The 18,509-nt window shown below is 32.6% G+C and overlaps 2 protein-coding genes across 2 annotated transcripts in view; one reads left to right on the top strand and one right to left on the bottom strand.

Annotated features, from left to right (window-relative positions):
* The window catches only part of LOC146539935 (lachesin-like), a 77,313-nt gene extending 61,381 nt beyond the window's left edge, over positions 1 to 15,932 (top strand). Inside the window, exons 6-9 of the mRNA XM_085207791.1 lie at positions 11,010 to 11,141; positions 11,567 to 11,695; positions 12,338 to 12,508; positions 12,891 to 15,932. Of these exons, the coding sequence (XP_085063917.1) occupies positions 11,010 to 11,141; positions 11,567 to 11,695; positions 12,338 to 12,508; positions 12,891 to 13,228 (770 nt within the window). The 3' untranslated portion in view covers positions 13,229 to 15,932. The remainder of the gene's footprint in view (positions 1 to 11,009; positions 11,142 to 11,566; positions 11,696 to 12,337; positions 12,509 to 12,890) is intronic.
* LOC146539934 (uncharacterized) overlaps positions 1 to 18,509 on the bottom strand; it is a 146,938-nt gene that overhangs the window by 105,470 nt on the left and 22,959 nt on the right. The window lies entirely within an intron of this gene.

Here is an 18,509-nt window from a genome sequence, read left to right as displayed (position 1 = left end):
CCTCGGAAAAGAAGCTCTCCCAAAGAACTCAATTACAGCTTAAACAAAGTGACGTAACAATCGGGGTTTCGGTCAGGAAATTAAATGGGCGGCTAAGTGAAAATCGGCACGAGTTGTTATCTTTTATAGTTGTAATAGCATTCCCGCCCTAGAATAAGAGGTGAAAAGACAAGAGTTTGAAGCGATTACGGGTGGCTTGTACGAGCACATACGCGTTCTCGTTTCAATAGTATTTATGTGGAATTGCAATATATGCTTTACCACCTGAAGTTAAAGTGTAAATTGGATTGGTGTTTTTATGTATTTAAAACCTTTGTAACCGCCCGTTTTGCAAATTTGACCCGTTTTATTTAAGCCATTAAGCGTAAACAAAAGACTCGCGGTCGTAGTAAAACGGAGGGGGGACGTAATAGTTACAGGGCGGGCGGGGGTGGGGGCGCGCTGCCTTAGTATTAATTGGACATGTTATACACGCTTCGACAAATAAGGATTGCCGCCCAAACGCGGTGGTCGGTTTCATTATGTTCCATTTCTTTGTTATTATTTAACAAGCAAACCATTGATGCTTATAATTAAGTTAGTGCTTATATATGGATATATCATATATGGAAGTGATATTTCATTTCTAATTATACAATTTTTTTACATTAATTAGAGAGTGTGTTATTCTGTAGTATAACCTATATTACTATAAAGTTTCATCTAAATTCGCTCAGTAATGAATGGATTCATATTTGGTATTTTATAGTAGGATTTCGTATTTATTATTGTAGGTATCTTGCATATACAATCATGACGCGTTTCTAAAATTTTTACACAAAATTTAACTCAGTATAAATTAAGCACCTACTACCAAAAAGTATTACCGCTTATAGCAGGATATGCAGAGAGAACCTAGGAACCTAGTATAAAGATACTCCATTCCAATGAAGACATTACTGTTCTCCACTTTCCCACGAATTCTGTAGACTGGTGCGGCGGAGGAACTCAACGCCGCGCTTCGTCTCGACTCCAGAGCTGATGGAAACCACAACCTATCGCGTTTCCAGTCACTCTCTTTTACTCTCTCTTTATGTCCTTAAGCCACTGGCTTCATTATTATCAAAAACATTAGACTTTTCTTATAAAACATTATCAATATGTGTCACTAGGATATACTTAAACGACACATAATTAATCACACCGAGAGACGTGTGTGATTAGTTAATTACAATTAGTTATCTCCAACGCGAACGCGACGGTGTTGGGCGGACGGCGGCGTCGAGTTAATTAACTTAGATATTACGAAACGTCACAAAGCGATCGTATATGTATGTAATTATTATGGGGACTTCTCGTGTACGTGAATTTAACTAGAAGTAAACATTGTTGTTAATATTTGGAACACAAAAATATAATTTTCATTTTTCAAATTCAAATTCAAATTCAAAATATTCTTTATTCAAATAGGCAATTATTATAAGCACTTTTGATTCGTCGAATGAACATATGAACAAAAAGCTACCACCGGTTCGGAAGGCAGTTCTGATGAGAAGAGCCGGCAAGAAACTCAACGCGGCAGTCGCAGAACACCCGCAACTCGTCGCGTATGGCACTACAAGTCAGCAGATTGGGATGGGATACGTACATTTTACTCATCTTATCCCTGGGGGCCGGTTTGCTTCTCTTCTGATGATCCTAGTACCTGTGCCGCTGATGTTGCCGACGTGGTTCTGCAGGGCATGGAACTTTATATTCCTAGCACTGTAGTGCCCATCGGTGGCAAGTCACAGCCTTGGTTTGATACGTCTTGCAAACTTGCTGCCCTTAGCAAACGCGAGGCATATCAAATCTGGGCCGAGGCACTGGCTACTAAGGATCCGAAGGTGAAAGCCTCAAAAAGAGAGTATAACCGGGCCTCTAGGTCCTTTAAGCGGCAAATTGCCAAAGCAAGGTCCGAGCATATCGCCAAAATCGGCGAGAAGCTTGAGAGCTATCCGTCCGGAACTCACCAGTTTTGGGCGCTCTCAAAGGCGGCACTCGGCAACTTCAGCCAGCCTTCGCTTCCGCCTTTACGCAAGGGGAATGACATCTTGGTCCATACGGCGAAAGAGAAAGCCGATCTCCTGGGCGCTCTCTTTGCCTCGAACTCGACTTTGGATGACCAAGGATCAACGCCACCGACCATCTCGCGGTCCCAGAGCTCAATGCCTGAAGTTAAGTTCAGCCAAAAAAAAGCTGTAAGGCGAGCTCTGTCCTCTTTGGACATCCATAAGTCGAGCGGGCCAGATGGCATCTCCCCCTTAGTGCTTCGTTCTTGTGCTCCTGAGCTGACACCGGTGCTAACGCGTTTGTTTCGGCACTCTTACTCAGTCGGCGTAGTCCCAGATTCATGGAAGAGCGCTCTTATCCACCCGATCCCGAAGAAGGGCGATGGTTCCGATCCATCTAACTACAGGCCTATTGCCATCACCTCCCTACTCTCAAAAGTCATGGAGAGCATCATCAATAGCCAGCTCTTGGTTTATCTAGAGGATCACCGATTGATTAATGACCGTCAATATGGCTTCCGCCATGGTCGCTCAACCGGTGATCTTCTGGTTTACCTTACCCACCGTTGGGCTGCGGCTATTGAAAGCAAGGGAGAGGGCCTGGCAGTTAGTTTGGACATGGCGAAGGCCTTTGATCGAGTGTGGCATGGGGCGCTCCTTGCTAAACTTCCATCCTATGGGCTTCCCGAGAACTTATGCTGGTGGATCGCCAGCTTTCTCACTGGGCGCAGCATCAAGGTCGCTGTCGACGGTTTTTGCTCCAAACATATGCCCGTGAACGCTGGCGTTCCCCAAGGTTGCGTGCTGTCCCCCACGCTGTTTCTTCTGCATATCAATGACATGCTGGAAGATTCTAGCATTCATTGCTATGCAGATGACAGCACGGTGGACGCTGTTTACTCCGGCCGCGCAAGTCTTTCTCGGGAAAACGCTGAACAGTGCCGAAATAAACTTGTGTCTTCTGTTGAGGCATCCCTCGAGAATGTCTCTTCATGGGGTGAGAAGAACTTGGTCCAATTTAACCCCCTGAAGACACAGGTTTGCGCGTTAACCACTAAAAAAACCCCATTTATCGTATCGCCAGTCTTTCAGAACACTCCCCTTTCAGCCGCGCCCAGTATCAGTATATTGGGCCTTAATGTTTCGAGTGACTGCCAGTATCGCGATCATCTGGAAAGCAAGGCCAAGTTGGCCTCGAAGAAACTGGGGGTCATCAATAGAGCGAGACGGTACTTCACGCCAAAACACCGATTAGCCCTATATAGGGCCCAGGTTCGGCCTCATATGGAGTACTGTTCTCATCTCTGGGCTGGTGCACCCCAGTATCAGCTTGACCCATTTGATCGCATACAACGTAGAGCCGTTCGAATCATTAAGGACCCAATGTGCTGTGAAAGGCTTGACACTTTGGGTCTGCGTAGAGACGTCTCCTCGCTGTGCGTTCTCTATCGCATTTTTCATGGTGAGTGTTCTGAAGAACTGTTCGACCTGTTACCTGCCGCCGAATTTTCCAACCGCACAGTACGTCACAAACTTAAATACCATCCACACCACCTGGATACGTGGCACTCCACTACTGTGCGGTTTCGTAGAAATTTCCTTCCACGCGCCACCGAACTGTGGAATGGCCTATCCGCGGCAGTGTTTCCAGGTCGGTACGATATGGGTACCTTCAAGAAGCGCGTCTATCTCCACCTCAAAGGCCGGCAACGCACCTGTAGCTCCTCCGGTGCTGCACGGGGTCGTGGGCGGCGGTGATCATCATCAGGTGACCCGAACGCTCGTTTGCCTTGTCCTGTTTCCATAAAAAAAAAAAAAAAAAAAGTTGCTCTTTTCAAAATCAATGGTACAATCTATTACATTAGCTGGCAGCTGTCCTGCATTACATTTAATAGACATTAATTCCATACATGCTTATCCTCTAAATATTCTTGAACAGTGTAATACGCTTTACTTGTTAGAATTTTTTTACAGATATTTTAAATTTTTGTAGTGGCAAACTAAGAATACACTGCGGAATTTTATTATAAACACGTATACTCAGACCCATAAAGGATTTATTAACTTTTTGGAGGCGAAAACTTGGTTTAATATGAAATGTTATATTTTAATTTAATCTATATGCTATAAGCATATCGGAGTCAGAGTTCCGCTACTTAATGTAACTTCTAGAATTTGGTGGAAAGTGAGAAACAAGAGTGTATTAACATTAGGTTTCTAGGTTCCCTTTGTCGACAATGCTATGTGCTAGATATAGTGTGAAGCAAAAAAAATCGTGATACTCAAACTTTGAAGCTCCTAGGTTTGATTATTGACATGAATCTCACATAAACCCTTAGACAAATCTTAATGAAATGACGTTTTGCATCAGTTGACTTAAGAACTTTTGTCAAACCTAAGAAAGACTAATTTGGTTCAGCAAACGTAGAAACTTCATTTTATGTAGACAGTTGGTTTTTGACCAGCCAAACTTCAATGAGTTATTAGGTTTTACTTTATTAGATCAGGTATAAAAAATATGTTTTTATTATTTTAATGTTTACTATTTTAATATTAGTACAAATAAAATAAATCAAAAAATGTCTTTATCTTATATGTTTGTTATAAAAGGATTGTTATTTAATTCAGGTGTGTTTTGTATATGTTATTTGAACATTTTTAATTTCTCGCGTAGCTTTATAAAAAAATCATTTTGCTTTGTCAACTGAAACGATAGATAAATACGATGTCTAGTTTAAAAACGTTCAGCTATACCTACTATTTTCATAAAGGCTTATTATAAACACAATCCCACAGTCACAGTAAAAATAATATTCTAATAGGTACATATATTTAAAAAAAAAAACTTTATGCCTTTTTAGTTTTTCCTGCATTTAGGCACAAGGAAAATAGTGTTAAAACACTCCGTTCTTCACTTTTCGTACAATTTTTAAACTATTTTGTGCTGAATGGAACAATTCAAGACTACGGTGTATACTACTAACAAAGTACTAACAAAGAGAGATTTTAATAATAAAAAAAATGAAGAAAATTAAAATACAGTCCTTTCCATTATAAGATTGGAAAACAATTAGCTTGTGAGTAATAATAACGATAAACGGCTAAAGCCTGGACGAATCTACTAACAAGTTGCCAACGACGTGTACCGTTCAAAGTTTATAACCCGTTAATAAAACACAATTCCGTGCAGGCGCTTTTGATTTAACGGAATACGGAACAAATACACATATGATTCTTATTATTTCAACCATAAAGACGATTTTGCTGCAAAAATATAACCAAATCTTTCGTCAACTGTACGTAACGCAGTATTTTACGTCTTCGCCCGAGATTTAGGATCGTGGGTCGTATGCTATAATAAAGTTATAAATTGTTAGCATTTAAATTTAATTTGACAGTCGACGCTAAACGCCGAATGCCGGGGCAATGTTTTGATTAAACTACGCCGGATTAGCAATGCTTAATTAAGAGGAACTTGGTGAATTCATGAAATTTGTTTCGAAATGCGCATGCCAATTACGTTGCTTTATATAACATTAAAATTGATAGATAAATGCTAAACAGGTGTGTAATTGTTGTTATATATACAATAATTACTTTTAACCTGAATGAATGATGAAGGGTGGACAAAGGGAGTCTTTATTATTTTTTTTGTTATTTCTAGAGCTTTTGACTACATTCTCCGGTTATTGTACATTTATTATTTTTTTCCTCGTAACATTAAGATCTTTAAAGGTTTAAAAGATAATTTCCTCATTTTCTGTAGCCTTTCTGGCAACATCAGGTACCTAATAAAATGTGTTGCGAAAATTTCTTCCATAGATTCATTGATAGGCAATACAAAAAAACTCAATCCAAAGAATTTTTTCCATATGTTTTTCTTTCTGCATATATGTCCGTTATCTAATTAAACTAATTTAAAATGTTTTTAATTGTGTAGAGACGTCGATTGTAGCTCCTTTGTAAATACCTCGTACATATTACGAGTGTATGAAAGAAGATATTTCTTTTAATTAAAAGGTGCGCTATTCCGGGATATGTTAGGTTTTAATCAGAAATACAATACATTTTTATTAAAAACTCAGTATAAATATTATCTTTCCTGTGTGTAGTTATAAAAAGTAATTATTAGAATATATTATGCATGATGGATGCGAAAAGTGGAATGCGCAATGAGTGTAGGTTTGATTTTAACTCAAGGGAAAGTTTAGATATAAAATATTTGTTTTATATCTAAGCATTTATTTAAAAGCAGTCATGGCGCAGGGGCACAACGACTGCTGCAAAATCGACTGGTTGTGAGTTCGATCTCCACTCAAGGTAATATTTATTTAAATTTATATTCATTTCTTCGCTCTGGTGCCAAGATATAGCGCGGCGTTGAGTTCCGCCATACAACACGCAATAACTCCATAATTCGGAAAGTGGGGAACGGAGTGCCTTAACATGAGGTTCCCTCTGCCTACAATGGAGTCGATAGGATAGGATAGGATAGGACGCCCTTCCAAATAATAAAAACATATTTTTAACACACACAAATACGGAGAAACCAACGGAAAAACATAAAAAATAATAAACAAAAATAGAACTTTATGCATTTCAGAAAAAGAAATCGGTAAATAAAATAGCTAAAACGTTTAGCCTTGCTACAATTTTTAACAACGTTAAAACATCGATAAGTAATAGAATTACCGATACGCCGACATCGTATCCTGTGTAAAAGCTAACGTTCATAATTGACTTATTCATCCTACAGCTTGTTTTCGTTACAAATAGATCGCCTAGACTTCTATTTGTGATACTGTAGGAAGAGTTTTAATTATTTATGGTATTTACAGAAATGTATTAGAATAAACTTATTCTATGCTTATTTTTTTGTAACTTTTATATTTATATATAGCAAATATCAATATTTGGATTTATGCTTTGTTAATATTAAACTTTAGCATTTACTTATTTTAATTATTTACTACTGTTAATATGCTAAGGAAGTCGTTTATTGTCCTTACGAATAAAAGTTTCCATATTACCTACGCTGTATTAGAATTTTAATTTTTAATTCAAAATTTCTACTTTTTACAAATTATTTAAGTATAGACCAGAATAACTTAGAAATGTTAATTTGTTCTTCAATTTAGGATATTTAAAGAATTTGGGCTCTGCAATCTATGGCAGCTTTCTATGTCCTAACAGACCTAGGGAACATTTCTGCAACGCTTTCATTTTCATCTCTATGGTTTCTTGAAATAAGGAATTTTCATGTAAAATATTAATCAAACAAAAGGCATCGAGAAAATATCGCTTCTGTATAATTTATTATTTAATTTATGATTTTTTTTTTTAATTTTCTCATTGTTCTAAAATAATAAAATATTATTTGAGCGTTTAGATTATTTTTACGATCCAAATTAAATATCTAAAATACCTACAAATACATTGAATCATAATTATATTTTAATATCCAATACAAATCGATCGGTCGTTGCGGTCAGTATCAGCATTGGGTATCAAAAGGCTCGTATAAGTGAATTACCCTCGGATAGTTTACATCTGGCGAACATCGGTTTGGCAACGCCTCGCCGTTGTTGGCGCTTTGCGCTGACGTGGTTTTTCCTTTATGGATTGCCCTTGCATAAATAATGGACAATTTGTTAAATGTTGTAATTATTATTCTATGATATAAAATTCAAAGAACTTATTATCTTTTATTATATACTTTTTTATTTGTAAGTTTATTTTTAGAGTTCCATACCTCAAAAGGAAGAAACGGAATCGTTCTAGGATCTTTTTGTCGTCCGCCTGTCCGTCTGTCAAGTGCACAGAAAGTAGCTTTGTTGATTACTTTTATTATCTTCCAAATGATAATATTATTAGAACACTTCGTGTAACGCTGATTAGTTAATAAATTATTGTGTAGTTCGAGCAGGCGAAGCCGCGGGTGGGTTGGTTAATATTGTGCAATATGCTAAGAAATGCTTAACTAATGTGATAACAAATATATAAGGCAATACAGCAGACTATATTTGTATTTCAGTAATAATTTTATATAATTTTAAATTTCCATTTGTAAGCTTCTTTTAAAGTTCAGACTGTGATTAATCTTTATAATCTCAAGCGAAACTAAGATTTACGAAGACTCAGAAGACGAGTCCTAAGTACGTATACAAAATATTTAGTTTACTGAGGTGCAGTAATAAACTTTTCATACATTTAGTTGTATTATTTAAATTTAAATCTCCTACATTTATATGGAATTTAAAATAAAAATGAATCTTAACCCTTAACTGCTCGCACGAAGAAAATCACTTAACTGCTCGCACGGGGTCCGTGGTGACCCCAATTTGTATGGATAAAATTTGATGATTCCTTTTTTTTAATGAAACAAGCGAATAGTAATTATGAAAGTACTTTATTTAATCTATAAGACAAAAAAACCACAACTTAAAATAAAATCTTCTAAGGCATAAAAATAACTAAAATATAAACTTCTACAATAAGGAACATTTTTGGCACAACATGAGATCATGCATTAAAATTTCATGAATATTTAGGAACTATGGCAATCATCGTTATTGCAGTTTTGGCAGTAAACAATGAAGTGCTCATTACACAAAAACTTTTTGCCTTAACTGCATTTTGTGGATACTTTTCAGTCACTCTTTTTCATGCACCGCACCGCCCACGCCCACGCCCAGCACCGCCCACGTTTAGTGGTAGGTGGAGCAGGTGGAGTTTCCAAACCATGTACTTCTAATAGCCGCGTGGTTCGACGTTTTTGATGACTTTCAACAAGTTCCGTTGCAAGTTGTCGCAAGAATGTTTGATAACTGAGGAATAAAAAAAGACCTATGTAAATAACATATTTGTACGAAAAATACAAAAAATAAATAATTCTAAACCAGTAAAACGATAGAAATTATCATTCACTATAATATTTCATTCAAAGTTATATCAATATCTAATTAAAAACAATAGAATATAAAAAGCTTACCTTTCTCAAAAAAGTCACGTAAGTACTCGCACGGGGTCACGGCTCAAGAGAGCAGAGGCTTAACCTTCACCTGCAGCGGCCTAAACGGTACTAATGTATGTTCTTTAGCGTATATTAAGAGGCTAGCGGGCGCGCGGGGAGGTTCCAACCGTTGCAAGTGCATTTTTTCGATATGCGAAAGTGCTTTGACCCCATGCGAGCAGTTAAGGGTTAAACATCATGACAATCTGTACTTATAGACACTGTTATTATAAAATTCAGAGACAAAGAAATACAGGATTTTGGTACATATCAAATAAATTTAGCCAATTCCCCCGATCCTTATGTCGCACTAAATCGATCTATAATTAACTCTTATATTGTTTACGTTTCGCCGATATTACTTCGCAACGCTTCGCAGTTGATGCTATTTATTAGCAAGTTAAAGTTTTAATTAATAATAAATATTTTAGTTTTGTTTTATATATTCTAGAAATATAGCAAGTTCTAATTAAAATGAATTAATTTTATTTTCATATCTCATAAACGTATTTTACTTTTCTTGATTTTCAATGACCTGAATTCTATATTTTTTTGTAGTGTATTTTTATTTATCAATATAGATAATAGACACACTACATTTTTTTATAATTTTAATATCTTGCTGTTTCCGTTAGCATGATATACCATCGATACATATTTTTTATATGAATAGAACCAATGACTAGTTTTATTAAATTGAATTTACTATAAAATTAGTAAGTAGATAATTTAGTCAACGCTCAACTTTATTATTGGGAGAATGAAATATGTGACTTTATTTCTTCGTTCGTGCAATGAAGCTCGAGCAGCGGAAAGTGCAGAACGGAGAGTTTAACACTATGCTTCTTTTGCTTTGCTATATGCGGGATGCAGCGTGAAGCTGAAAAAAAAGCTTTAAAATACGCTTCTACAATCTGAAGCTGAAAAAAAAAACTTTAACATACGCGTCTTAATTAATAAAATTCCTTAGCTCCTAAAATAAGTTCTTAAATAATTGTATCACATGCTACATTTGTAAATAGCTGTACTTACGAAGCTCGTGGGTTATGATGGAAATGTACGCAATTTTTAATCCCAACATATAGTAATTATATTTGCAATTAATTTTGTAATAAATAACCGTCACAGGTGGTGGTGATACCGTTACTCACTTTAGCACCAGAATTTATTCACCATTTATTTAGCTCGTTCAGGATGCTTATTTGCCTTTCTCGTTTGAGAAGTGAGTTCTCAAATTGATAGTATGATAATAGAAACAATATTTACAATTTGTAATATGGAATTCAGCTTTATGCATATACTAGCGAGAGACACGCGGCTTCGCCTGCTTAAAATCATTATTATTAAGTATTTAAATAAATGTGGCCTTTGTTATTCTGAAGTATAACCTATACCTAATCTAACTTTCTGTGAGCAGGATACAGCGAGAAGATAAAAAAAATGAAAGAAAAATGTGATGTAATATTACCTAGAACTTTTTCGATAAATAGACTATCCATTGTGAAAATAATTTTAAAAATATTTATTCAATATGAACCAGTGATGTATTTTAAATTAATAGCGCGTTCAATGAAACAAACTCTTCAGTTCTATATTAGAAGAAATTTAAAATCAATATTCAAATATATTCAATTGCAATGGAATCTGTAAATTGTAGGCTTAATTTAATTTTACTTCAAGCCTCAGTTAAAACAATTTATTCTTTTTAAGCTTATTTTTACTATTTGGGTTTATATTGAAAAAAATGTTTAATACACTGCAAATTATTTTTGGAATACAGTTAAGTTAAGTTAAGGTAAACGGAACCTGAATAGGGAGGAATAAAAGTGTCTCAGTTAAAAATTACAAACAAAAAAATTGCCAACCACCATATCAGATAACCAAAAGAAACTAAAATGTAAAATATATTTTTTTAACTATTAAGCTAGAATACAAATATTAAAGTAAATCCATTTATTTATTCCTAGTAATGGACAACTACGTGGGCACAACGCTGTCGCTGAAAAGCCTGAAGAGGACCGATATGGGCACTTACCTTTGTATAGCCGCGAACGGGATCCCGCCAACTAAGAGCAGACGATACGAAGTTTCCGTATATTGTAAGTATTGTTGTTTTAACATATTAATAATGTGATAGGTATATTAATTTATCTTAATTTTTATTTAAAAATATACCTCTAATTCTGAGAAAACAGGTTTATGTTTTTATATAATTATTTCTTGTGACAAAGATTCAGAACTAATTAATTATAAAATTTTAAAAATATGATAATAATGAGGTCATTGAGGCACAATAGTACAAGCTTATGATTAAAAGCGCGATGGTTGCGAGTTGGAATCCTACTCGGGGATGAAATTATTTAATATTTTCATTTCCTTTCTCTGGTATTTATCTTATACAATATCTAGAAGAAGGAAAAATATACTAAGTTCAGTCTAAACTATTCTCTTATGACATAGTATATGTAAAAAAATATATAATATTTTTATTTATTATGAATATATGTATGTTTGTTCGACCCAGTTGCGCCGATAGTGCAAGTGGTAAGTTTGATTGTTTGGCGTTCATCGGACATGCAAGTCACTTTGCAATGCTACGTGGAAGCTTCACCGAAGTCACTCACCATGTGGCAGCGAGGGAAATCGCAATCCGGTAAAAGCTTTTATTCTCTCTCTCTTTTTTGTCAATAATTTACATATGTATATATGCTATATGAATTTTTCGACGTGTGTGTAATAAAAATGTTACGGTAAACCCAATTTTAATAACCCTGGCTTGAATGAGGTCATCGAATTTTACTGTGTTTGTAGGTCGCAGATATGTAATGCCTTGTGAGTTAAAAGTACATGTCTGCTTGTAGTTGTTTAATGAAATTGAAATTTTATAAATAAATATTTTTATATATTTTATTTTACAATTTTTTTGGTGAATAGAGTCTACGAAAGGTATTCCGATTCCGACATAAAATAGTATTTAAAAGTGGTTTTTGGTACTATTCAATATTTTATACTATTTTGTGTATCAATACATATCCACTTATACATATATCAAAAAAAAACATTTCTTCTTTTTTATTTCCCCTGCCTTCGTGTTTCTGTCCTATACGCAGATAATTTGTCATGTGGAATAATTTTGTGTAAAGATATCTTTAACATGTAGTTCTATTGTTACAGCAGTAAAAATTTAAAAAATATCGGTGCATATAAAACTAAAAGAAAATAGAATAATAATATAATTTCTCCACTATTAATATTTATGATATTTTGTTAAAATAATTTAATATATTTTCCGTAGGTGCCAAGCTATTAAATAGCTCCAAGTACATCATTTCTGAGGACTTCCTGAATGAATATGCGATGCGAATGAACTTAACCATTAATCGCCTCAAGAAAAATGACTTCGGCGAGTACACTTGCGCCGCAAGCAACGCGTACGGGAAGGCTAATGCTACCATAACGCTAAAAGGTTTGTTGAAAATCCACGTTTTATTAAAATTTACTTTAATATTACTTTCTATAAAAGTCTTTTCTAAGTAGGTATCTCTGTGTTATAATTTTTCGTGTTAAAGTTCATTCTGAAATATTTTCAAAGTATCAGCATTACAATTTATGTTTTAAAACGAGCACTTGATCTGTCTTTTTCTTTATAAATTTACTCATTGTGATTATTATTGAGAAGTATAATAGCTGCTATGCATTAGAATGAGCGAATTATTGGTAATTGCAAAAGCTTATAATAATTGTTAATAAAATATTGTATTTAAAGTAATTTATAATTATTTGAAAACATAATAATATTCTGAAAGTATTAAAATAACACTAAACATTTCTCCTCTCTATATCAACAGAAACACCACAAAAGACAACAACAACAACCACAACGACAACAACAACGACGACAACAACAACAACAGAACGGACAACAATCGCAACAACGCGTCCACCAAAACGACACAAGACGGACAGAAATCAGAACAGCTTGGATTTATCATATATGAACTTCAATTTCTACAATACTAATGCCTACAGTCCATCGAATAACAGCCATAATGAATACGCTCAAAGGACCGAAAAACAGAAGGTGCGGCCCTCTGGACCGCCTCGTTTCTATGTCTATAATAATGCCGCTACTTTTTACACTCATCTTATTAAATTTATTATTATTATTAAATTATCATTCTTATAAATTATTATTGAATGTATTTAGTTTTTAAATAATATAAGTTTGAATTTCTTTTTTTTTGTAAAAGTACATATTTAAAAAAAAAATCAAAATTTCGAATATCATACTATTATTATGTACGTTGTTTTAATAATTGTAAATGTAAAGTTTAAATCGAAACTCGACAATAAAATTGAATATGTTACATTAATAATATATTTGAAAATACGATTTTTTTACATGTATAGTCGACGGGATGTAGTTAGCTTATTATTTTCATAATTAGGTGATAACAAAATGGCTGTTGAATTTTAAATAAATGAATATTGTTGTAAGCTGTAGTCTGTACAATGTTGAGATTGTTGATAAATAAAAAAAACAATCGTTATACTTAAGTAGCTCAGCTTTAAACTGAAATTTGTTACAGTGCTTATTAATTTCTACTATATTACAGCAACTTTAATTTTTGTCAATATTTTTAAATAAGAGCTAAATCTTTAGAACATATGATTTATTAAACAGCTTCATAATGTTAAAAGGTTAATTAAGATATAAAATCTTTATTTAAATACAAAATCAAACTTTTTATATCAGTACTATTAATAATCACGAAATAATTTTAGATTTTAAAAATTTGGAAAATTACGTAAAAAACTACAATAAATATAATTTTTACACTTCTTTACAACAATTATACAATATACAAAGTTAGTCAAGCTAATTTGATAATTTCTTATAATTACATGTTACTGAAAAGGGGAACAGAGTGTCGTAACACTAAGTTCCCTTTGACTACCCTGTTGTGTGCGGGATACAGCATGACGCTAAAAAAAAAACATTTTATTGATATCGAAATTGTCATATCAGGTAACCTATCAACTACAAAATATCAATTTGTATGCTTATAAAATGCAGTTCAGTAATCAATATAGTATTTAGAAAGTTTTGATTTAATTTTTGACGATATATCTTTTGTAAATCGAAATACTCGTATATATAATAAGATGTTTGTATAAGAAATAATTGAGAAATCATGGCGTTGTATTGTTGATTACAATTATAAAAAATATAATATGTGTAAAAAATTATTGTATTTTGTACACGACTAGACGATTGTAAAGACAATAATAAATGAATAAATAAATAAAAATAAATAATAGAGACCAAAGTAAGTAGCGAGTGCAAGTATATTTGTGTGACATGAATCATTATAAAATGTCATTTTATTATAATACAATAATTAATAATTAATATATTATTATTATTATATTATACATCGAAGTCGTATACGATGTAAATGTAAAAATATAGTATGTTATTATTTTATTAATAATTTGGTATTACACCGAATAATCATTATTAAGCAATATTTGTATAAACTTCATGGAACATTTAACGTTAAGTACATACATTCGTTTCATTCATTATTAAAGTATTTTAAACTTTTAGATTAGAAATTTGACATTTTGATATTAAATACCTAATAAATTTGTCTTCCGTATAGTTATAAAATATATTTGTGCTCATATGAATGGAATGGGCGAAGATTATTAGATAACGAAGTTTTTTTTGAACTTCGTACATACATTGTAGAATAATTAAACGTATAAGTAACAGAAAGAATTTATAGTAGATGTAGAACTATTATTTTTTATTATTAAAAAATATTTTGAAGTTACTTTTAAATGTTATTTTTAAAAATATATTTAATACAGCAGCTTTGTAATTATTTTTTACAGTATTTATGTGTATATAAATTATCACAAGCTATTTTAAATAACGTTGTTTACCGATATCATCAACTAATGCTAGGACAATAATTTTATAAACGAATAAGTATATAATCGCATTTACAAAGGTTGCTTCTAATCTTATATTACTTTGTACAGTATTATGACTTAATGTCAGTTATAAGTAAGTTAATATTTATAATAATAAAATGTATTATTTATACATGAAATATTTTATAATATTGGATTTAAGAAAATCAACAAAATGATAGCGTTTGCATGTAATTATTAATAATAATATTGCAATACGTTTAAACGTTTGAAATGTAATTGTGACAATAATATCAGCATTTCTTTTATAAAAATATTATTATTTTTGAAAAAAATCTTTTACAATTTGTGTTAAAATCGTATTGTAAATAAATAAATCAATTTAATTAAATAATAAATAAAAATTGAGTGATTCCATTAATAAATTGGCTTCTATAGTAACATTTCAATATTTTATCGATTATTTATTATTTAATTAATAATCACCAATGAATAACAAAAGAAATCGAGTAGAAATGTAAGGACGATTGTACCTTAGATGTGGACAGAAATGAAAATAAAGAATATGGTGCGAGCTTACTTTGTTTAAAAAACAATTTAACAATATAATTAATGTTTTTTTTTTTGCTTATAGTATTTTATAATATCAATTATAATAAATTAATTCAAACAGTATGTTAATCTTAACATAATATGTAACCACGCAATTATTTTACGTGCAAATTCAAAAAAATATAACTTAAATTAAATATAATTAATAATTATTATAATATGTGTATTGATAATAAATTGTTTATTGACGACAATAATATCTGACAATTTTAAGTATACTGTAAATATTTAATATCCAGTTAAACATTTTAGCATGGACGTAACTATTTATCAATGTTAAATATAAGATGTTAATATCATTTTATGATATTTTAAAATAAAAAAAATATATCATGGATGGTTGTTTTATTATAACGGCGGTCCTAAAAGACACGTACACTAATAATTTGTTTGGGCGTCTTGAACGAATGAGTGATGAAAGAATGGCAAAAAAGATTTAGAAAGTAAAAGTAAGCGGTAAGATAGGTGGGGAGACCTCGGTTGATTTTTTTATGGAAAAAAGGACAAGGCAAACGAGCGTTCCGGCCACCTGACGGTGATCACCGCCGCCCACGACCCCGTGCAACACCAGAGGAGCTACAGGTGCGTTGCCGGCCTTTGAGGTGGAGATAGACGTGCTTTTTGAAGGTACCCATTTCGTACCGACCTGGAAACACAGCCGCGGGTAGGCCATTCCACAGTTCGGTGGCGCGTGGAAGGAAATTTCTACGAAACCGCACAGTAGTGGAGTGCCACGTATCCAGGTATTTGTTGAAAAAACAGTATTAAAGAAAATGGAGGAAGGTTACGTAAAACGCATGAGGACCTTTCGGAGGGCATATATGACAGTGACAGTAGGTTGACACCAGTGGACGAGGCGAAAGAGATATGGAGATATCTTAGCGTTTGGCTCTGCGTTTTCTCTAGCTAACTTACTATATAGGGTAAAGCTAAGTATGTTCTAATAATGTAAGTGATTGTAAAGCTTTTGTATTTACCAAAGATAGTAAAATTATTCGTGTCAAATTGATAACGAGTCTCAGATAGTGAAAATGCAGTCAGTATTATCACATATCTTCTTTCCTGTTAATGTACGAGTAAAATGTGATTTGAATCTACACTGTTATTCTATATCAAATAATTATACATAATTTAAAAATACATAATTTATTTTAAAATAAATTATTAGATATTTACATTTTTACACCAGCCAAAATATTAGAATTATATTCACACCAGCATAAATTCAGAAAAAATTATAATCATTTAATGTTTTTTAATATTTATATACTTTTAGAATAGTTAAAATCTTTTAATTGGTCTACATGCTCAACCACTTGTAACTTTAACTAGCGACCGCTACGAGTCCTTAAATCGTTCAACTTAGAACCGCTACGTTCGTTCGTTATATAGTATAAATCTCACAACTTTGAACTTTTGAACTTTTGAACTTTTGATTGGAAAACGCGCACCTCAGTTTCATAAATAAATGATTATGCCATTGTCACCGAGCACGTTTTAGTACGTGAGTATATAACTTATGTAAGTCGGATTTATTTGAAAGTAATTTTCAGAGCGCATCTGGCGTTGCGGTATGAAGGATTCCACTGATCAATATTCGGGGAGTCGCTTCGAAGACCTGTGAAATATGTCAGTCTCTTACTCAATCCAGGGATATGTATGTGAAACGGATTGCATTTTTCAGAATATATTATATAGTGCATTAAGTTAGTTCTCAGTGAGAATAAGTAGGTAACAGAGAAATCAACGCAATATAAAGAAAAGCATATAAAAGAAGGGGATTTGTTGTGATTGACAAGTTGGTGAAAAATGGCATACAATCTTTTCATTTATTTTCGTCGTTCGTTCGTGTAAGAATTGAGAGCAGTTAGGTTTTGTTCATTATACAGTCATATACAATAACTTAATTAGCTCAAGAATTAATACGTAATGAGCATACAAGTTATACGCAAGAAAGGTTTAAAATTTTTAAAAGAAAATAATAGTTCTAGCTTTCCTTGAGGTAATAAATTATTTATATATAACTCTCAGAAGGCAAAGATTTATATGAAATTTCACCACGTAACCCATAATTTCTTGAATTTTGGTGGAAAGTGGAGAACGGCGTGTGTTAACACTAGGTATTTGGTGTGTCTTCTCCTTGGCTACGTCGCTTGTGACCAAAAACGTAATTTTTCTTATATTATTTATTATTAGCTAGCACTTTTCACAATATAATACATTAAAGAATTTCAATAATTGATGAGTGTATCAAAAAAAATCGCAAGTACTTACACTTAAAAAGGTAATGTATGTAAAAATACATTTAATATTAACGTTAGACACTTAAGATAGATGGTAAAGGAAAATAAGCCTATATTTTCCTTATTCGAGAAACGAGTATAACGTATCGCTTTTCATCTCATTAAAAATCAAAGCTCTCTAGCTATTACAGCTAATATTATATACGAAAGGGAATAATAATGTAGTCTTTTACTTACTAGATTGACATAATTGTATTTAATTTTAAGTATATACTTTTATTATACAAGAGAATAAATTAGACATTTTCAAATATGAATTGTTTTTAAAATAAAGTATATATTATTGTCTTGTCGAAAATGTAATAAAAAAAATATTTATTTAATATTTTATTATACCAACTTAATAATAAACAAATAAAAGAAAAGCAAAGGAAAAATATGGTGAAAAGACGGCTTTATCACCAGGTGATATCTTCCAGGTACCCCTTACCATTGAAAAAAATAGTCTTGTTGAATGGGATTCGAAGTCTCACAACCGTCGAGTTTACAGTCCAAAATTTAATTTGTTTCTCTAGGTATATAACTAAATTGAAATAAATTTGAACTAAGAAACATTGTGCTGCTAAATTAGAAATGAAAACGAATTAAAATAGCAAAAAATGTTTTACT

Source organism: Heliconius melpomene, chromosome 3 (assembly GCF_056956725.1).
Source record: "Heliconius melpomene rosina isolate 202511_hmr_F chromosome 3, ASM5695672v1, whole genome shotgun sequence".
Taxonomy (NCBI): Eukaryota; Metazoa; Arthropoda; class Insecta; order Lepidoptera; family Nymphalidae; genus Heliconius; species Heliconius melpomene.
This window is presented reverse-complemented; position numbering and strand designations above follow the sequence as displayed.